The following is a 14,896-nucleotide window of genomic DNA, read 5'->3' as shown; positions in this document are numbered from 1 at the left end:
GGATGGAGGAGCAATTCCCATAGGTCCTCCAGGACCCCCGGGACCAGTCGGCCCCCCTGGTCCCGCAGGAATGGACGGGACTTGCAGTGCCGCAGGAGGCGATTGCGCTGAAGTCCAAGCCGACATTAATGACGTTATTGCACGATTGAATGCGGTGTCGGCAGGGACTTAGGGGTTAGGTTAGTAACAAGATTCTAGAGGCCTAATTAAATGTGCACTTATACCAGGCAATGAGGCGATAACGTTGTCTAACTAAATAAGACAATCATGTACAATAAAGAAAGTAGGTAAGCATATCAAATCGTTTGGTTTTAATATGGCATATGTCATATTGAAAAAAAAAATACGGAATGGACCATCGCGATTAGCGAGCTAGCTAGCGTTGGGTACGATTCAGTAGCCGTTTTCTCTAAGAAACTTGCGACAGTCCTCCAAGTCCTTCTTCCATTGCGTGTCATCACGCTCAATTAGATAAGTCTTGTTGGCATAAACCACGTGGCACCGCTCTGTTTTCCACACTTGGAGAACCGCATGGCACCGCACTATGTCCTCAGGGTAGGGAATGCTCTTGCATACCTTCCCGGTGCGGGTATACACGGGCACATTATCTTCTGTGAACCCATGGGGTTTGGTCTCCAGCCGCACCCCCTGCATGAGATCGATCTGGAATACGTTGAAGGACCGCTCCCATAACTCGTCCGGGATTTTGTACACGGTCTGGCTGAGTTTCTCGGTGAGCAGTCGGTGACGGTTGTTGGGGTCTTTGAGCTCGAGGAGAAACATGTCCTTCCGGAGGTCGTCCTCACTGACCAGACCAGCAGCCTGCTCTTTGATGGCCGCAGGGATTGGAGCCAGAGTGGTGGACCGTTTCTTCCCGCGGTTAGTCTGCATTTCGTGGAGTACGTCCGAGATTTTGGGGAACATGCAGCGTGAGAGCGTGGCAGGGAAGTTGTACTCACTCATCCAGGTGGGATTCACCACCTGGTGCGAGGGCTTGTGATCCAGAAAGGATATAAGTGAGTTATGGGATTTCATCTGAGACTCAATTTTGGCCTTGGCCTCCAGCACTGCCTTCATGTTCAGGTCAGGTGCGGGCACTGGTGCCGCATTGACCAAAGGAAGCTTTGTGGGAAGAGTTTGTTGGCCTAGAGCATTGTTATTGGGAGAGCGGGATCTAGTACGATGTCTCGAACGCGAGCGCGACCTCGATCTTGAGCGCGGTTTCCTTCTGCTCCGGGATCTCGAGCGAGAACGTTTTCGAGATCTCGAGGGGGATCTGGACCGGGATCTAGACCGGGATCTAGACCGGGATCTGGGCGAGTTGTTAGAGGGACTGGATGGGGAGTATTTACCACCATCTCGTTCATTCAGGTCAAAACTCCTCGTTTGGGCGTGGCTTCCTTGGTCTTCTTCAGAATCTGAATTGCCTTCAAATACCGAGGGCCCGGCCCCATTGTTGACCTTCTTGCCGTTTTTCTTCTTCATCTTGGCCTTTTTCTTGGTCACCCCTCCTTTAATTTTCATCTTAAATCCACTCGTTTTCTTTTTGACCACGGATGCGACTGGTTTATCAACGGCTTTCGGGGCCGGAGGCGTGGCCTCCCGTTCCACCCGCTGCGGTTCAACCGAAGCCGGCGACACTGGCCGGAGCGAGTGGTTCACATTGGGCAAGGGCGGAACCCGCGGCTCCACTTGAAACTCGAGCGGCGCGATCCAGGTCGAAACCTGCGACTTCATGTTAAAGAAATAGCTCTTCCCTCGGGATGACTTCATTTCCGCCCAATCCCCGAGGACCCGTTCCGCGGGCTTGCCATTGATAATCAGCCGCTTCCCACCCGCTGTCTGTCCCGCCCCCCCACCCCTTCCTCCCAAAATGCCTGCCTCTCTCATCCGCTTGACCTCGGCCAATTTGGCCTGAAAGGTCTGTTCCTGCTCTGGACGAGGCGGCGACGCCTTGCGAACTGCCGCCTTCACCACGGGTTTCATGGTTTTTATGGATTAAAAATTCGCGGGCTTTTTCAACGTCTCAACTGGTTAATAATAGCCAGGGATCACTGATCCGGTTTCGACTTCGTCTTCACAGCACCACACAGGAAGCAATCTTGGCTTGTCCTTTTTTCCTTCATATGATGCACGATTTTAGGGTGACTAGTAGCCTCTATGTAAGGTAGATTGGGCGTGGTGTTGCAGGAGGAGCTTGGCAGATATCTACAAACAGTACGTTGTCGAACAATTTGGGCACTGCATTCCAAAGGTGTTTTTAAAGTGATGCTTGCTCGAACATGATTACTCACGATGCGTGAAAATGAAGATCAATTTTCTGGAGTGTGAGTTTCTTACTCCTTGGAGTTGGATGGAATGGCAAAACATATTGCACTACATTGCAACGTCTCAAATCAGTCAATAGCTTCATGTTTGAACACATTGGAAAATAAAATATATAGAAAACTCGCAAGGCCATTCTCAGCCCCACGGATCCAGTCTTGTTGCATGCAACAATGACGAAAACGGGCACCCTGTTCAAAGGCCAAGACTGAAGGCAAAACTGAACCAAGCCATACATAGACTGACATTTTGGAGTCTTGGGTCCTCAACCCAAACCTGTCCCTGACTATGGCCAAGAGTAAAAACCGACCGGCATGCTTGTCTGCCCGTGACCGGGCGTCTTTCGCGTTCCCCACCATTAAAGACCGTGTGCCCATTATAGTGTGTAAAATCATAGATCTGCTCTATCGACATCGCAGTGTTTACCCGGACACGGATTCCATCAAACAAGCCATTGAACTCATGGTAATGCTGCAGAGGAGGAGTCTGGGAGCCTGGGCGTGGCCCTCTTATGTGGCCCTGAACTGAATCTACATTGACCTTCATGGTCAGAGGGATTGGTTAATGAGAGGTTGCGAGATGTTTTTGCAAATCAAGGATTATTTGTAGACGTAGATTTCGAGACACTGGATGTCGGATGACCGACCGATCGACCACTCGACCACTCGTTTGGCTACACAGTACAGTAAACCGCGGTTTGTGATCAATTCCCAGGAGAATATCCATGTAATAATGGTTTACTTACCAGTTGAGTGGTCGGTCGGTCGGTGGGGGGGGGTCGGTCATCCGACATCCAGTGTCTAGATATCGATGTATTAAACTTTGGAACGACTATTCTCTGAAGTTATCCCCACAGTTTAAACCTTTGGAGTCTTGAATTTTGTATCCGAGTGATCTTGTCGTATTTCCTGCATAAGGATTAGTGGCAACTTCACCAAGGAATAGATCTTCGACAGAAGTAAATCGAGCAACATTGCGAAAGGGTATGCTTGAGATTAGCCTTTGCAATTTGAAATCCTTGGAAATACGAACATTCCCCAACTTCCCTCAATTGTGAAATATACTGCCATAAAAGCAATAAATTCAAGTTGCACAAAGGATAAAGAAATATTAGGTTCCCGCTTTACCCGGTTGGGGGAACTGTTTTGGGTTTCTGCCACGTTGTGAAACACTTTCCGGTCTCACTGGTCTTGCTTTAAAAAATAATCTTTGTGAAATCTAGTCCAAATTGAGGTACGAGATTGCCACCGACAAACCCTTCTCCAATATTGAGGATGGACGTGAAGATTGTTCCGTTTGGAATGAGTACAAGGACAAGATGGGCGTCCGAACAGATCAAGGGGAACTTCTCGCGCCCTCTTGGTTCCAAACTTCGTGGTTATACGCGGAATGTTACGCCTATCGGCGGCTTTGGGAGGCCATGGGATCCACCACCAACCCAAAATACCGATCCCTGGACTTTTTCGAGATCCAAGTGGGTGGTGATCTAAACTTACATATTAACATGCAGAACCCTTTTGATGCGCAACTCGTATGTGTCGTTAGAAACAAGAGAGCTTTTGCGGATCTTGGACGTCCATCAAGGCCTTAATCCAGACTGTGGAGGGCATCCACAAGTCCAATCCTAAGGACTCTGGGTCCATGGCCAAGAACTTCCTCAATTTGTTAAAAGTCAGTCTTTGGGGCAATAAATGCGACTTGTCCATTAGTTCTGGGGTGGCCACCTCCTTCCAGGGCGACCCCACTCTTCAAGTGGGTGCCCTGCAGCCCAATCTGATTGTAGACCACTCCCGAGCCGTGTGGGATCACTTGAGTGCCAATCAAGGGGGGATTGTGGACATCATCCTAGACAATGTGGGCTTTGAGCTCGTGTCGGACTTGGCTTTGGCGGATTACCTTGTCTCCACTGGGTTGGCTAAGAAAGTGAGGATCCGGGCCAAGAATCAGCCGTGGTTTGTCTCAGACGCAATGGCCCATGACATCAAGTGGACCATAAATGCCATGGAAACTGGTAGGAACATGGCTGATCAGTAACAAGGGCTGCTTAAATCTTGCAAATGTGCTATTAAGAAAGTGCTCTTGCATGCGGGCGAAGAATAGTATACGAGTAGCTTTTTGTGGACTTCAAACTGTTTATGTAAAGGTTGGGTGCATTTTGCTGGTTCTCATTTTTTCAAAAGCTCTAATGCCTGATTTTAAAACTAGATGGTGTCTTACCATTTGACCACACCCGGAAGAGTTCAAATCCATGGTGAAATTGGCAAGTAACTGATCTTTTGGTTTTTTTAATGTCAATTCAGTGCCTCTATATTTACCTTGCACAAGTACATGGATTTTTTCTGATATTTTTGATCCAATTTTTACCATTGCTCTGCATGTTTGAGGTATGTCATTTGAAGTATGGATTGGTGCAAGGAACTTTAATGCAATCCAAGTGTGATCCAGAGTGTTTTTTATCCCTCTTCTAGGTGGGGACATTGCTCAAAATGAGGAGAAGACAACAGAAGGCAAAGTCAAGGCCACGGATTCCACAGCTCTCAGGTGGAGACAGTTCCTCGAATCCGGCCTCTGGGAGGTCTCAGAGGATAATTTCTGGACATATCCCCACTTCTATGGGTATTGCCAATTTTTCTACATATATTATCCTTTTATTTAAGGCGTTTTAATTATTCAGAACTAAGGGAAAAATAAGACCTTTTTTTGCCTGTGAAATAGCAAAATGCAAAAAGAAATGATGCAAAAATTGGCTGACTGGAACAGTACATTTTTGGCATTTTTTTAACAGTTGTACGTTCAGCTGAAGTGAAATGTTGAGGTTTTAACCCAGATCCATTTCAATCCCTCGAGAATCCCGGTTTGATGGAACAATCAAGTCATCCCTTCTCTCTCGGTCTCCTTTATTATACAAATTTCTGCCCTGAAATATTCGCAAGGAATATATAGGGCTTGTCAAGTGAACGCGTTCATGAACAACTGACGTTATTACATGTAGTAAGATCGAAGACAGCATGCCCAGCCAAACCGGACTGTGCATGCATTGAATTTTGATATTTAGTTCATTTTACTTGCTTGTCTAAGCAAATACCATTGTGGTATTGAGCCAGTTTGATAGTGCGCTCACCAAATTATACCAAACACCTTCATTTTGTTCGATTTTGTAACACAGCTCACTTAAAATCACTCGATTATTGAAAATTCAATGGGCAGATAGTGCGAGTTGACTGTGATGTTTGTCTTAGTTCTCTCTTCCCAAAATGCCCAAAATCAGGGTGCCGGACCACATTTTTCCTTGAATTTCCTTCACTTGACATGATGCCCTATAGGGTGTTCATCCTGTAGCAGGATTTCAATTAGGGCGGCTTTACACTAGGATGGAAAACAGAGATTGAATCCGGTTTGAGGATTGAAGAAGGTCTAAAGCTGGGGCGAGTTTTTGGTGGTTGAATCATTTTGTTCTACTTGAGTACAGTGAAAGACTGGAATCCTCCGCTGAACTCGAAGTCTTTTGCCGAACTCGCCTCAACATTATTCCAACTTCAATCCTCAAAACGGATTCAATCTCGGTGTTCCATCATATTGTGAAGTCGCCCTTAAACATTTTAGGACTGGACAAATCTGCAAACTCAGATTCGTTGTTAGAGTAGATATCATGAATTTAACGCTAAATAACACATCAATTCTTTTTACGTTGAATAACTGGGTTTTACATTCCCAGTAGCGGTACTGAAGTCCGCAATAAAAATATTCAGCGATTGTTTCGGTTTGTAAAATACTACTTTCATATAATTTGTACGTCCAAGAGTAAAATGATTTATCGGATGAGCAGAATTTTCACGACCACGCAACAAAATATAAAAAAGATAAAGTTGTATAAGCTGACCGAACTATTAGTGGCTCCTACTGGCAAATATGACGATATTGATGTTGTTAAAATGGCAAAATATGTAATGAGCATTAGAAAGTATGGAAAAGATCACCAAGATGAAGTTACATATGTAACTGTAAATGTATGTAACATGAAAAATATTTGTGTTAAATTCCACCCTTAATCTTTGTAAGCCTTTGTTGAAACACTATCAATCGGACCACGGTTTTGAAAGGCTCACGCAACATCTTTGTTTATGGGAGGTCGTAAGAAAAGAGATGCCCTTAATGCTTGTTGCAAATAAGTGCCTAATTTAAACCTGCCTCCCTTGTGCTTCTATAGAGAAATGAAGGAAAAGGACCCAACGCTTTATCAAAGTCTGTCAGAGGCTCAACTACTCATCTTCAAAGGGGATCTTAACTACCGGAAATTGGTTGGAGATCTGAATTGGGATCCAACGACGTCCTTTGAAGAATCTCTTCTGGGATTCCACCCTGCGCCTCTAGTCACACTTAGAACCCTGGTAGGTTTCATTTTTCATCCCTTTCTTTCCCGGATTGAAAAATGCTTAAAGAATGAAATTTCGTCATTGTTTATCATCAGAAAGCCGATGTTGTCACGTCCTTGGATGCTGGCCAAGCTGAAGAACTGACCTTAAAGGATCCCAAATGGATGATCAACGGAAGTTGGGCTGTGATCAAATTTTGTTCCAGAATCGATCTGATTTGAACCCTATTAATGTTTTGAAATAAATGATGGCACTTTTTACATTGGATTACTTTCGATGGTTAGCTGGCCATCTCGATATTGAGCAAAAAGAGACCGCTTTTAGTCTTTTCTTTGGCTCTTCTTTTTTGGGTAGTTTTTCAGTATTTAATCTGAGAAAAACTAGTAAAACATTAAGATCTAAAATGTTCTTCATGTTTTGGCGAGGTAGAACACCGCCAAGATGGATTCGGGTATTTCTCTCCATAATCCAACTCAAATCTGTCATGAATTTGCATTTCAAAATTGAGTCAGCACATTGCGTTGTTCTTGAAGTGACATTGTCTCCAAGCACCTTCAACTAAATTTATTGTAATTAGAAATGTTCAACTGGATCAAATGTGATATCCTCTCAGAGGGCACTCCATTCATTTGCGCTAACTGATTTCCACAGGAGGGCAAAATAGTTCATCCACAGAAAAATTATAAAAAAATGTAATATATCTTTCAAAACTGTCCGATTTCCAGCCAATGAAATAAAACAGTCATCTCAGATTGGTACCTTCATTCTTACATTTGTTGCTCCCTGTTTTGGCATCATTTTTCGGCTGCTTTGTGTATTTTTTTGAAAAACACTCATCAACAATCATTATCAAAGCTAGAAGAAACCTGGAAAGATACTTATCAATTATTTTTTTGATTTATTTGGAAAGCACTATTGTGCTTTTGTATAGAACAACATATACAGATTGTATTATAAAGTAAACCTCCAAACCGTAGGCGAAAATGACTTAAACAAGTGTGTGTTCATGTTTATTCTCTTGTATAAAAAGTGACTCCACAAAAGACTTTGGTCACAAGTAGCATTCTAGCCTCTTCAGTTAAGACTCATGTACATTTTGACCAATCAAATAAAATGCTCATATACTAGGGAATGTGTATGTTTGTAATGGCGTAAAAAATCTGCAAACTCAATCAATGAAGGGTTCCCATGGAGCACATGGACCTCGGACTGTCCTCGGGGAGGACGGGGTACTTTAAATTGACATAGGATTCGGAGTTCCGATCCAGGATGACCACGGGATTCCTCAGGATCTCGTCGTCTCCATCCACTAACTGATCCTCCTCGTGAGTCACGTACACACCGTAATGTCGGTATCTGAAGAGAGAGCAAAAGGGATCACAGGTCCAGAGAACCGGGAGTCACAAAGCTGGAGTTTTTTGCCACTTTGACCATTTTGAAGACAATCGCAAAAGCTTATCAATCAGACCAATTCACTTGCAATTGCAACTTGTTCGTGGCAAACGTATTGTGTCAGAGGAGTCGAAGCTTTGTCACAACACAGCAAACTTGATATCTGGTTCAAATTTGTAGCTCAATTTTCCCAATCATAAAAAAAATATTGGGATCACTAAGGCATGTGGGTGGAATCATTGTGTCTTTCTACGTCCCATCCTTCCACCTTTCTTCATCAGATTTGGGGATTGTTGAACAAAAATCAGAAAGCAGCATTTTTGGGCAAATCAATCTTCTTTCTATGCTTTGTGCATCGAAACAAAACATTATGAAGAACCCTCATTTTTGGGGGAGACTACCGGTTGTCCCAAAAAGATTGTCCCAATATGAGTTTTCTATCTTACACATTTGCATTTGCGAGCTTCACAGTCGATTTAGGATTTTATTTTTTCAATTAGCTCCTTTAGCTTAGTCAATGAAATGTTTTATTCATGATGAGCCCCTTTGGCCGCAACATAGCGCTCTGGGCGTGGTCGGCACCCCCTGTCCAGGTCAACCACTTGGTTTGGTCCCATAGGGATTCTATCCAAATTTAAGCCTCGATTGAAGCCAATTTGTGGGCTGGCGCTGAATATGAACAAGAAGCTTAACCTCCTTTGCCCTGCATGTATCCCGCGTAGAGAGGTATGGCACCAGTCTCATGGTTATTATTCTGGACAGCAAAATATTAGTCACACTCCGAAAAAAAACGGTTTAATTTTAGAGTTGAAAATTATAGCTTTCAATTGATATGTGGAGACACGATGTTGTTAGGCTGCGTAATAATGAAAGCCTTTAATGAAAAATCGGGCCAATGTTTTTGGGACGCACGGTATGATAGCCAAGCTTGTTACATGTAAGTAGTTTTGCAGTGTGATCCATCCATCTTCTTGGAGCTCTACTTTGAAGGTATTTTCCCTCAGTTGTAGACCTACCGAACGATTAGTATGATGACTGGAATCAAAAGTAGGCAGGAGGCCACCCCCAGAGCCACGGAGGGGCTATTCGTGTCCCAAGACTCTTTAGATGGTTGGTAAAGCGTGGATTCAAAATGAACTTCGACAATGGGTATGCAGTCCGGCAAACTACTCTTCTCCGTGAGCTCCTCGATGGGCACGTGAAGAAGATGGTTGGGGTTGGAGCATTTGAGACAAAGGGGACTGTCCTTTTTGAAACAACTGCCCCAATACATGAGCGAATTCTTTAGGAAATGGATCAACGGCTTGATGTGACACTTGTCACATTTCCACTGGTTTCTCTGTGAATGGCAAGAGATTGTACAAGTATGATTCACATAGAATGGGATGGGGAAGGGGAAGAAATACCTGAAGGTAGACCATCCGAAGACGCTTCTTCCGCTCGACCTCTTGAAAGAACTGCATGGATAAACCCATGAGGAAGTTGGAGCTCAGATCCAGGGTCTCCAGTTTCTCCAGATGATCAAAAGCCAGGGGCTCGAGATCAACTAAGAGATTTTGACTCAAGTTGAGATGGCGAAGTGAGGGATTACCTTGGAGCAACCCGTTTGGAACATTCACAATCCCTGTGTGATCCAAATCAAGGGATTCCAACGTTGGCAAGCCATGCAGCATATGTTCTAATGAGACCAAATTCACCCAATTTCCAGACAAGGTCAAGGATTGGAGAGATTTGATATTCTGCAATCACATAAGCACAAAGTTTCAAAATGTAAAACGAACCTCCAAGGAGCTCATTGCGGAGGCAATCCAACAAAAATAAAGAAATCAAGGCCAAAAACAATAAACTTTGAATTTCGGATTGTCATCCCACATATGAGAAAATGTTTTTGATTGCCGAGGGACTTAAAATGGTTCATTAAATGCTATTTCTTAGGCCAATACACAGTTTTACTTACCTCTGGGAACATTTTGCCATTCAAGTATGCCATCCTATTGTAGCCCAAATTCAAGTGTTGAATTGAAGTGTTACAAAGGGCACAATCACTAATTTTAGTGATGTTGTTCCTCGCCACTTTCAGGATTTGCAAGGCTTGACTTTCCAAGGGTTCTAGGGCCACCAGGAAGTTTTTACTCAGATCCAGCTCCTGGACATTCCTCAGGAACTTGGGGTTGATATCGGATTGGGATTGGAAAGTATTGTTGGCCAAAAGTAGGGAGCCCAACTGATGAAGTTCCACATGCAAAGGCAAATTCAACTGAAGAAAAGTGGTAATCAATGATTGACCAATGTAATAATGACATGTTTGAGTCTGAGAATCCTTACCTGAAAGAGTGAACATCCTTCACAAGCAAAACATTCTAAATTTGGGGTATCCACAAACACTCCACCATCAATGTGTTCCAGCTTGTTACCACTCAAGTCCAAATGTTTCAGATTCCTCAACTTGAAGAATATCCTTGGTGCAAGATCTGAGACAAAGTTGCAAAAGTGGCTAAAAGTGATATCATTCAAGTACAGAATTGTATGTTGTTACCATGAATCCGGTTATGCCTCAGAGACAATAGTTCCAACTGAGTGACATGACGAAATGCAGCACTGACCATAGACTTGATCTGATTGTTATTGAAGTGAATCTCCTTCAATGAGTACAGCCCATCAAAGTTCTTATCCACAATTGTGGTCAACTTGTTTCGACTCAAGTCTAGTATCCTCAACCCTGACAAGCCCCAGAGAGTTCGGATGCCAATATTTGGGATGTTGGAGTCAGTTATCACCAACACTTTGAGCAATCGAAGATACTTGAAATTGGGCCCCAGATTCAAGTGGTTCTGCTGCCGCTCAACACAATTATCTTTAGCTTGATTTAGACATTGTGGTACAATCTTAAGGATTTCTACATCCTTCCGCAGAGTCTCAATGGGAAAGTTGTTGGAAAAATGATCCGTGCACACCACTTGCAATTGGTTGGATAATGTGATGTTACACTGACACTTCTGAGGGCAAAATGACACCACTGACTTGGTATCCTCCACGTCTCCCTCACTGGAACCCTTATTTTCTCGGGTTGAGATCACTTTTGAACCGGCACCCTGAAACGTCTTGAGCCGCTCCTGAATTTGAGGATTGATCCTAAGGATTTCTCCTCCTTGTGCAATCCCTGACCCCGGTGTGTGGCAGTCGGAGCCATGGATTTTGTACACGAGGCACGTGAAAAAGAGCAAATGCTCAATGAGGCTGCTGTACAACTTTGAGCACTTCATTATGGTGTTTCACATTCACACCTCCCTCATCTGTTTACCAAGCAGCTTCCTCCCATTTGTAAAGAAATGAACGGCAATTTGAGAATTCCTGTTGAAGTTTGGGAGTTTTGTATTGGATGGGATGGATGGTTTGTGATTGGTAGTTGGTGTTTGACTGCCCTAAGTTTCCTCTTCTTGGCGAAGCCATGAATTGACACAATTTATGGCGTCCATTATTCGGGAATCAACTTCCTCACTTCCACCCAATTTTCGGGTGGGAAAACTGAATGCCTTAAGCATCTTTTCTCACATTCCTGCGTCCCTTTCCTTGGGAATCTTCCCTCGCCGCGAACAATTGATCTCCTCTATCCTAAATGGTTCAACAAAAGACACGCCTTCTTTTCGTTCCTTTTGTGTGTACTCGCACCTGCAAAAGAACAAAAACTACCCAGTTAAAATCTCTATCTTAGGAGTTTTTGAAGGAAAGCAAGAGCCAATGTGTAAAATTTTATTTCTTTTATGCATTTGCCGCAAATGCCCAAAATGGATGAATTAGTTCCGCCTCTTATTCTTTTACATTTACATTTCATTCATGGGTCTGATTTTGATGTGGGACATAGATGGCTACTTCAGGAAAAACTGTCCCGCCTATGGATATAATATTGTTGGTCGGTAGTTCAGGGCTTAATTTTCGTAGTTTTTAGTTGATTTTCAGCAACTAAAGCTAAGAAAAAGAACACAAGGGAATAGCAATAAAGTAAGAAAACTGAGAGGAGTATGGAAGTGTAGCGGTTCTAGCTCGTGAGTGTTCCTTACTCCCTCGTTCTTGTTCCATGCTCTCAACATGTTAGATTTTTTTGGAAAGTGCATGGATTCAGTTTCAGCAACTTAACGTGTTAACGTCGTTATATCTTCACGCTTCAGAAGGAGGGATAGGATAGCAAAGGAGTTCCAGGTTTAGTGAATTGTCCTATTCTACTAATTGCGGATGTTGCAAACGGCTAAGTTGCTCTCAGTCCAATTGATCTTCATGTTTTCTTTCTTACACCTTGAATTGAACAACTTGAACAAGGTTCAAGTGTTTACTAATATTCCAAGCCTTATTTTAACAATCCATCCGATTCCTCAACCCAAAGCATTGGAAGTAGGCGGATATTACGGTTATTTGAAGACCTAACTATGTTATCAATCACGAGTGGAGAATGAGTAGACCTCTGTTTGAAAAGAACTCTAAAAAGTCATACATGTAATTGGGTGGCAAGAGTTTAGTGTGAAATTGTATCTCAGCCCAGCAGAACTCAGCCCCTGCTTCTTAGCGGTGATCGACGCAGTTTTAGCTAAGATATGTGGAGTAAAAAAGATGCAAGGTCGTCGTGTCTTCTCGCGCGTGAAAATTGTCCTTCCGAGATGTCAAGAATCGTTGCTTCCAAAGGTGTTCAGTCAAGCGGAAGCCATTAATACACATTCTCAAATCATTTGCACATACCAATTGCATTGGGTGTTGTCACTGCATTGCAATACGTAAGTAAGCAAGCAAGTAAGTACTTCTATTCAAGGCAAGAGCCTTGGCGTAACATCGATGTGACTAGTTAATCTGCTTCGTTTGCTACATCTTGAAAAAGGTAAGAAGAAGTCAAAGAGTCAAGGAGCAAAGAAGCCGTTTCCCAATACTGTAGACCGTCATTCCCGGTTCAATGCATCGCTAAAACTTTTTCGAGCCTTCTTGACCCAATGGAAGGAGGCGTGTATGGATATAGGCAAGTGGGGAGGAGGGGCAAATGGATTGTGAAATCAAGCGAAGGATTGCTTAAGAGTGCTTGTCCAAACTTGCCTCCTCATCTGTGTGTACATTTGGGTGTAGTACATGGTGCTCTGTGTACCACCTCATTGGCAGTTGTCATAATTCTTACAAATAGATATCGCCCCTTTTTTCTCCCGAGCTCTCACAAAATGCATATTCATTTTTACAACCAAGTTCTCACATACCTCCGTTCTTAGATTTGGCGGTAATATCCGCCACGGAGCGACAGAGAAATCAACAAAGATTATGGTGTGCACTACAGCTAACCACATTATTATTGGCCATCCTTTGATGGGGTCGCCTTGGCTTGCTGATACCTTCAAATCACACAAAAATCTCAGTTGGTTGTAGCATATAATTAGTTTATAGACGTGGGGAAAGGGAATAAACGTATATGAAAGTATGTGAGAACCAAAAATCAACAAGATTGAGCAAAGTAGGACATCTTCAACATGAATGGCCTCCATGTGAAATGTGATACTTCATTTACTAATTTGAGGTGCGTGGATAAGGAGGTAGGTGGCACACTCAAAGTACTTGGAGAGCTTGGGGAAATGGAATGCTCCTGCACCAACGGTTGTTAGCTCATAGGGGGAAGGGGGGCTAAATTGTGCAAGTGGTACATTATTCCTAAGTGTAGTCATATGCAATGTGTGGTTAGCAGTATCATACCTTAAACTCATGAATAGGTGGGGGTACTGTATCAATGGAAGGATCAGCACTTTACTAATCTTCAGTGGACTTACTCTACCACATCTTGTATGTAGGTGCGGGGCAGTCATGATGTTCTACAACAATGTTGGGGTTAAATGATTGTGATCAATGCCAAACGTCCAGTTTCATGAGACACATCAAGATCAATAGTGTAGCAATACTGATTCCGAATAGGTTTCCACGGTTGTGGACAATCAGTTTGGGAGAAGGGCTACAAGCACAAGATGATTCAATTGGATTGTGCTGTCTCGTGACGGGAATAAACAGTGATGGAAATGGAGTGCACAAGTTTTAGAACTTATCCTTGATTTCTGTGTGAGGTTGGTTGATATGAGGTTCACAGGTTTATAAAAGGGAAATTGAGTCTTGCTAGGGCACCAGCTATGAATCAAAGTTACTCTGGCTGAATATGAATGCCAATAATAGCTCTGAACACAACTGCCTCTGGAAGTTGAGCTGTTCTTGGTGCACAATCCATCCTTTTTATATACATGTTGTTTGTGCACTGACTTGCTACAACATATGGGCGCCAAATGCATGACATGATATTTTTGTACTTGAGTACTATCACGTTGCACTATCACGTTGTACTCCAGACGAGTTCTTCAGCCTAGGTGACTTCTTTAACCCTTCATCTCCTGTGTACTGATCCGGAAAGGTAACTTTTTAGCTTAAAGGACCTTAGCTAGGGCTCCCAACCCTAGCAAGGGAGGGTAAATAAGTAAAAATCAAAAATGTCCAACCAAGTGTCAAAACATGACCCTGCCTTTCTAGGACTTGAACAAAGGGTTGCTTCAAGACTCATTCTTGATCTTTGATTGCTCGGCAGTAACTTTTTTTTTTTGCTCGAGTTGATAACTCTAACTGAGGTCCTTCAAGCTAAATAGCTGATTCGCAAGAGAAGCATACTGACAAAAATGTCGATCTAGGAGCTCCCAGGTTAAGGAAATGTCTGGACGTCACGGTTGTTCATCGTGACTCAACACTTCATACAAGTGGATTGACGGTTTGGCATCAATTCCCCTACAATAGTTAGAGAAGACCAAATT

General features: G+C 43.3%; 4 protein-coding genes across 6 annotated transcripts in view; 2 read left to right on the top strand and 2 right to left on the bottom strand.

Moving 5' to 3' along the window:
- Nucleotides 1-149, top strand: part of LOC131892159 (collagen alpha-2(V) chain-like) — a 1,181-nt gene extending 1,032 nt beyond the window's left edge. Inside the window, exon 4 of the mRNA XM_059241935.1 lies at nucleotides 24-149. Within this exon, the coding sequence (XP_059097918.1) occupies nucleotides 24-149 (126 nt within the window). The remainder of the gene's footprint in view (nucleotides 1-23) is intronic.
- A 147-nt stretch (nucleotides 150-296) lies between these two features.
- LOC131891442 (uncharacterized) lies at nucleotides 297-2,204 on the bottom strand. The gene has a single exon (XM_059241011.1). It carries the CDS (start codon nucleotides 1,984-1,986, stop codon nucleotides 394-396), a length of 1,593 nt encoding a protein of 530 aa, XP_059096994.1. The 5' UTR covers nucleotides 1,987-2,204; the 3' UTR covers nucleotides 297-393.
- Nucleotides 2,205-2,514: 310 nt separating this feature from the next.
- Nucleotides 2,515-6,958, top strand: LOC131891443 (damage-control phosphatase ARMT1-like). Its single transcript, XM_059241012.1, has 6 exons — nucleotides 2,515-2,790; nucleotides 3,548-3,799; nucleotides 3,871-4,336; nucleotides 4,794-4,941; nucleotides 6,533-6,713; nucleotides 6,794-6,958. Exons 1-6 carry the CDS (start codon nucleotides 2,614-2,616, stop codon nucleotides 6,917-6,919), a joined length of 1,350 nt encoding a protein of 449 aa, XP_059096995.1. The 5' UTR covers nucleotides 2,515-2,613; the 3' UTR covers nucleotides 6,920-6,958.
- A 737-nt stretch (nucleotides 6,959-7,695) lies between these two features.
- LOC131891441 (protein artichoke-like) overlaps nucleotides 7,696-14,896 on the bottom strand; it is a 23,286-nt gene continuing 16,085 nt past the window's right edge. The window contains exons 2-7 of one of the 3 annotated variants that reach the window (XM_059241007.1): nucleotides 10,627-11,759; nucleotides 10,416-10,561; nucleotides 10,048-10,347; nucleotides 9,497-9,829; nucleotides 9,107-9,429; nucleotides 7,696-8,054 (exon numbers count right to left, since the gene is read on the bottom strand). In XM_059241007.1, coding sequence (XP_059096990.1) covers nucleotides 7,871-8,054; nucleotides 9,107-9,429; nucleotides 9,497-9,829; nucleotides 10,048-10,347; nucleotides 10,416-10,561; nucleotides 10,627-11,353 — 2,013 coding nt within the window. In that variant the 5' untranslated portion in view covers nucleotides 11,354-11,759 and the 3' untranslated portion in view covers nucleotides 7,696-7,870. Of the gene's footprint in view, nucleotides 8,055-8,869; nucleotides 9,430-9,496; nucleotides 9,830-10,047; nucleotides 10,348-10,415; nucleotides 10,562-10,626; nucleotides 12,099-14,896 lie in introns of those variants that run through there. The other 2 variants (XM_059241008.1, XM_059241010.1) reach the window with 2 other exon arrangements.

Source organism: Tigriopus californicus, chromosome 12 (genome assembly GCF_007210705.1).
Source record: "Tigriopus californicus strain San Diego chromosome 12, Tcal_SD_v2.1, whole genome shotgun sequence".
Lineage (NCBI taxonomy): Eukaryota > Metazoa > Arthropoda > Copepoda > Harpacticoida > Harpacticidae > Tigriopus > Tigriopus californicus.
The sequence above is the reverse complement of the archived record's forward strand: the minus strand, read 5'-3'. Positions and strand labels throughout refer to the sequence as shown.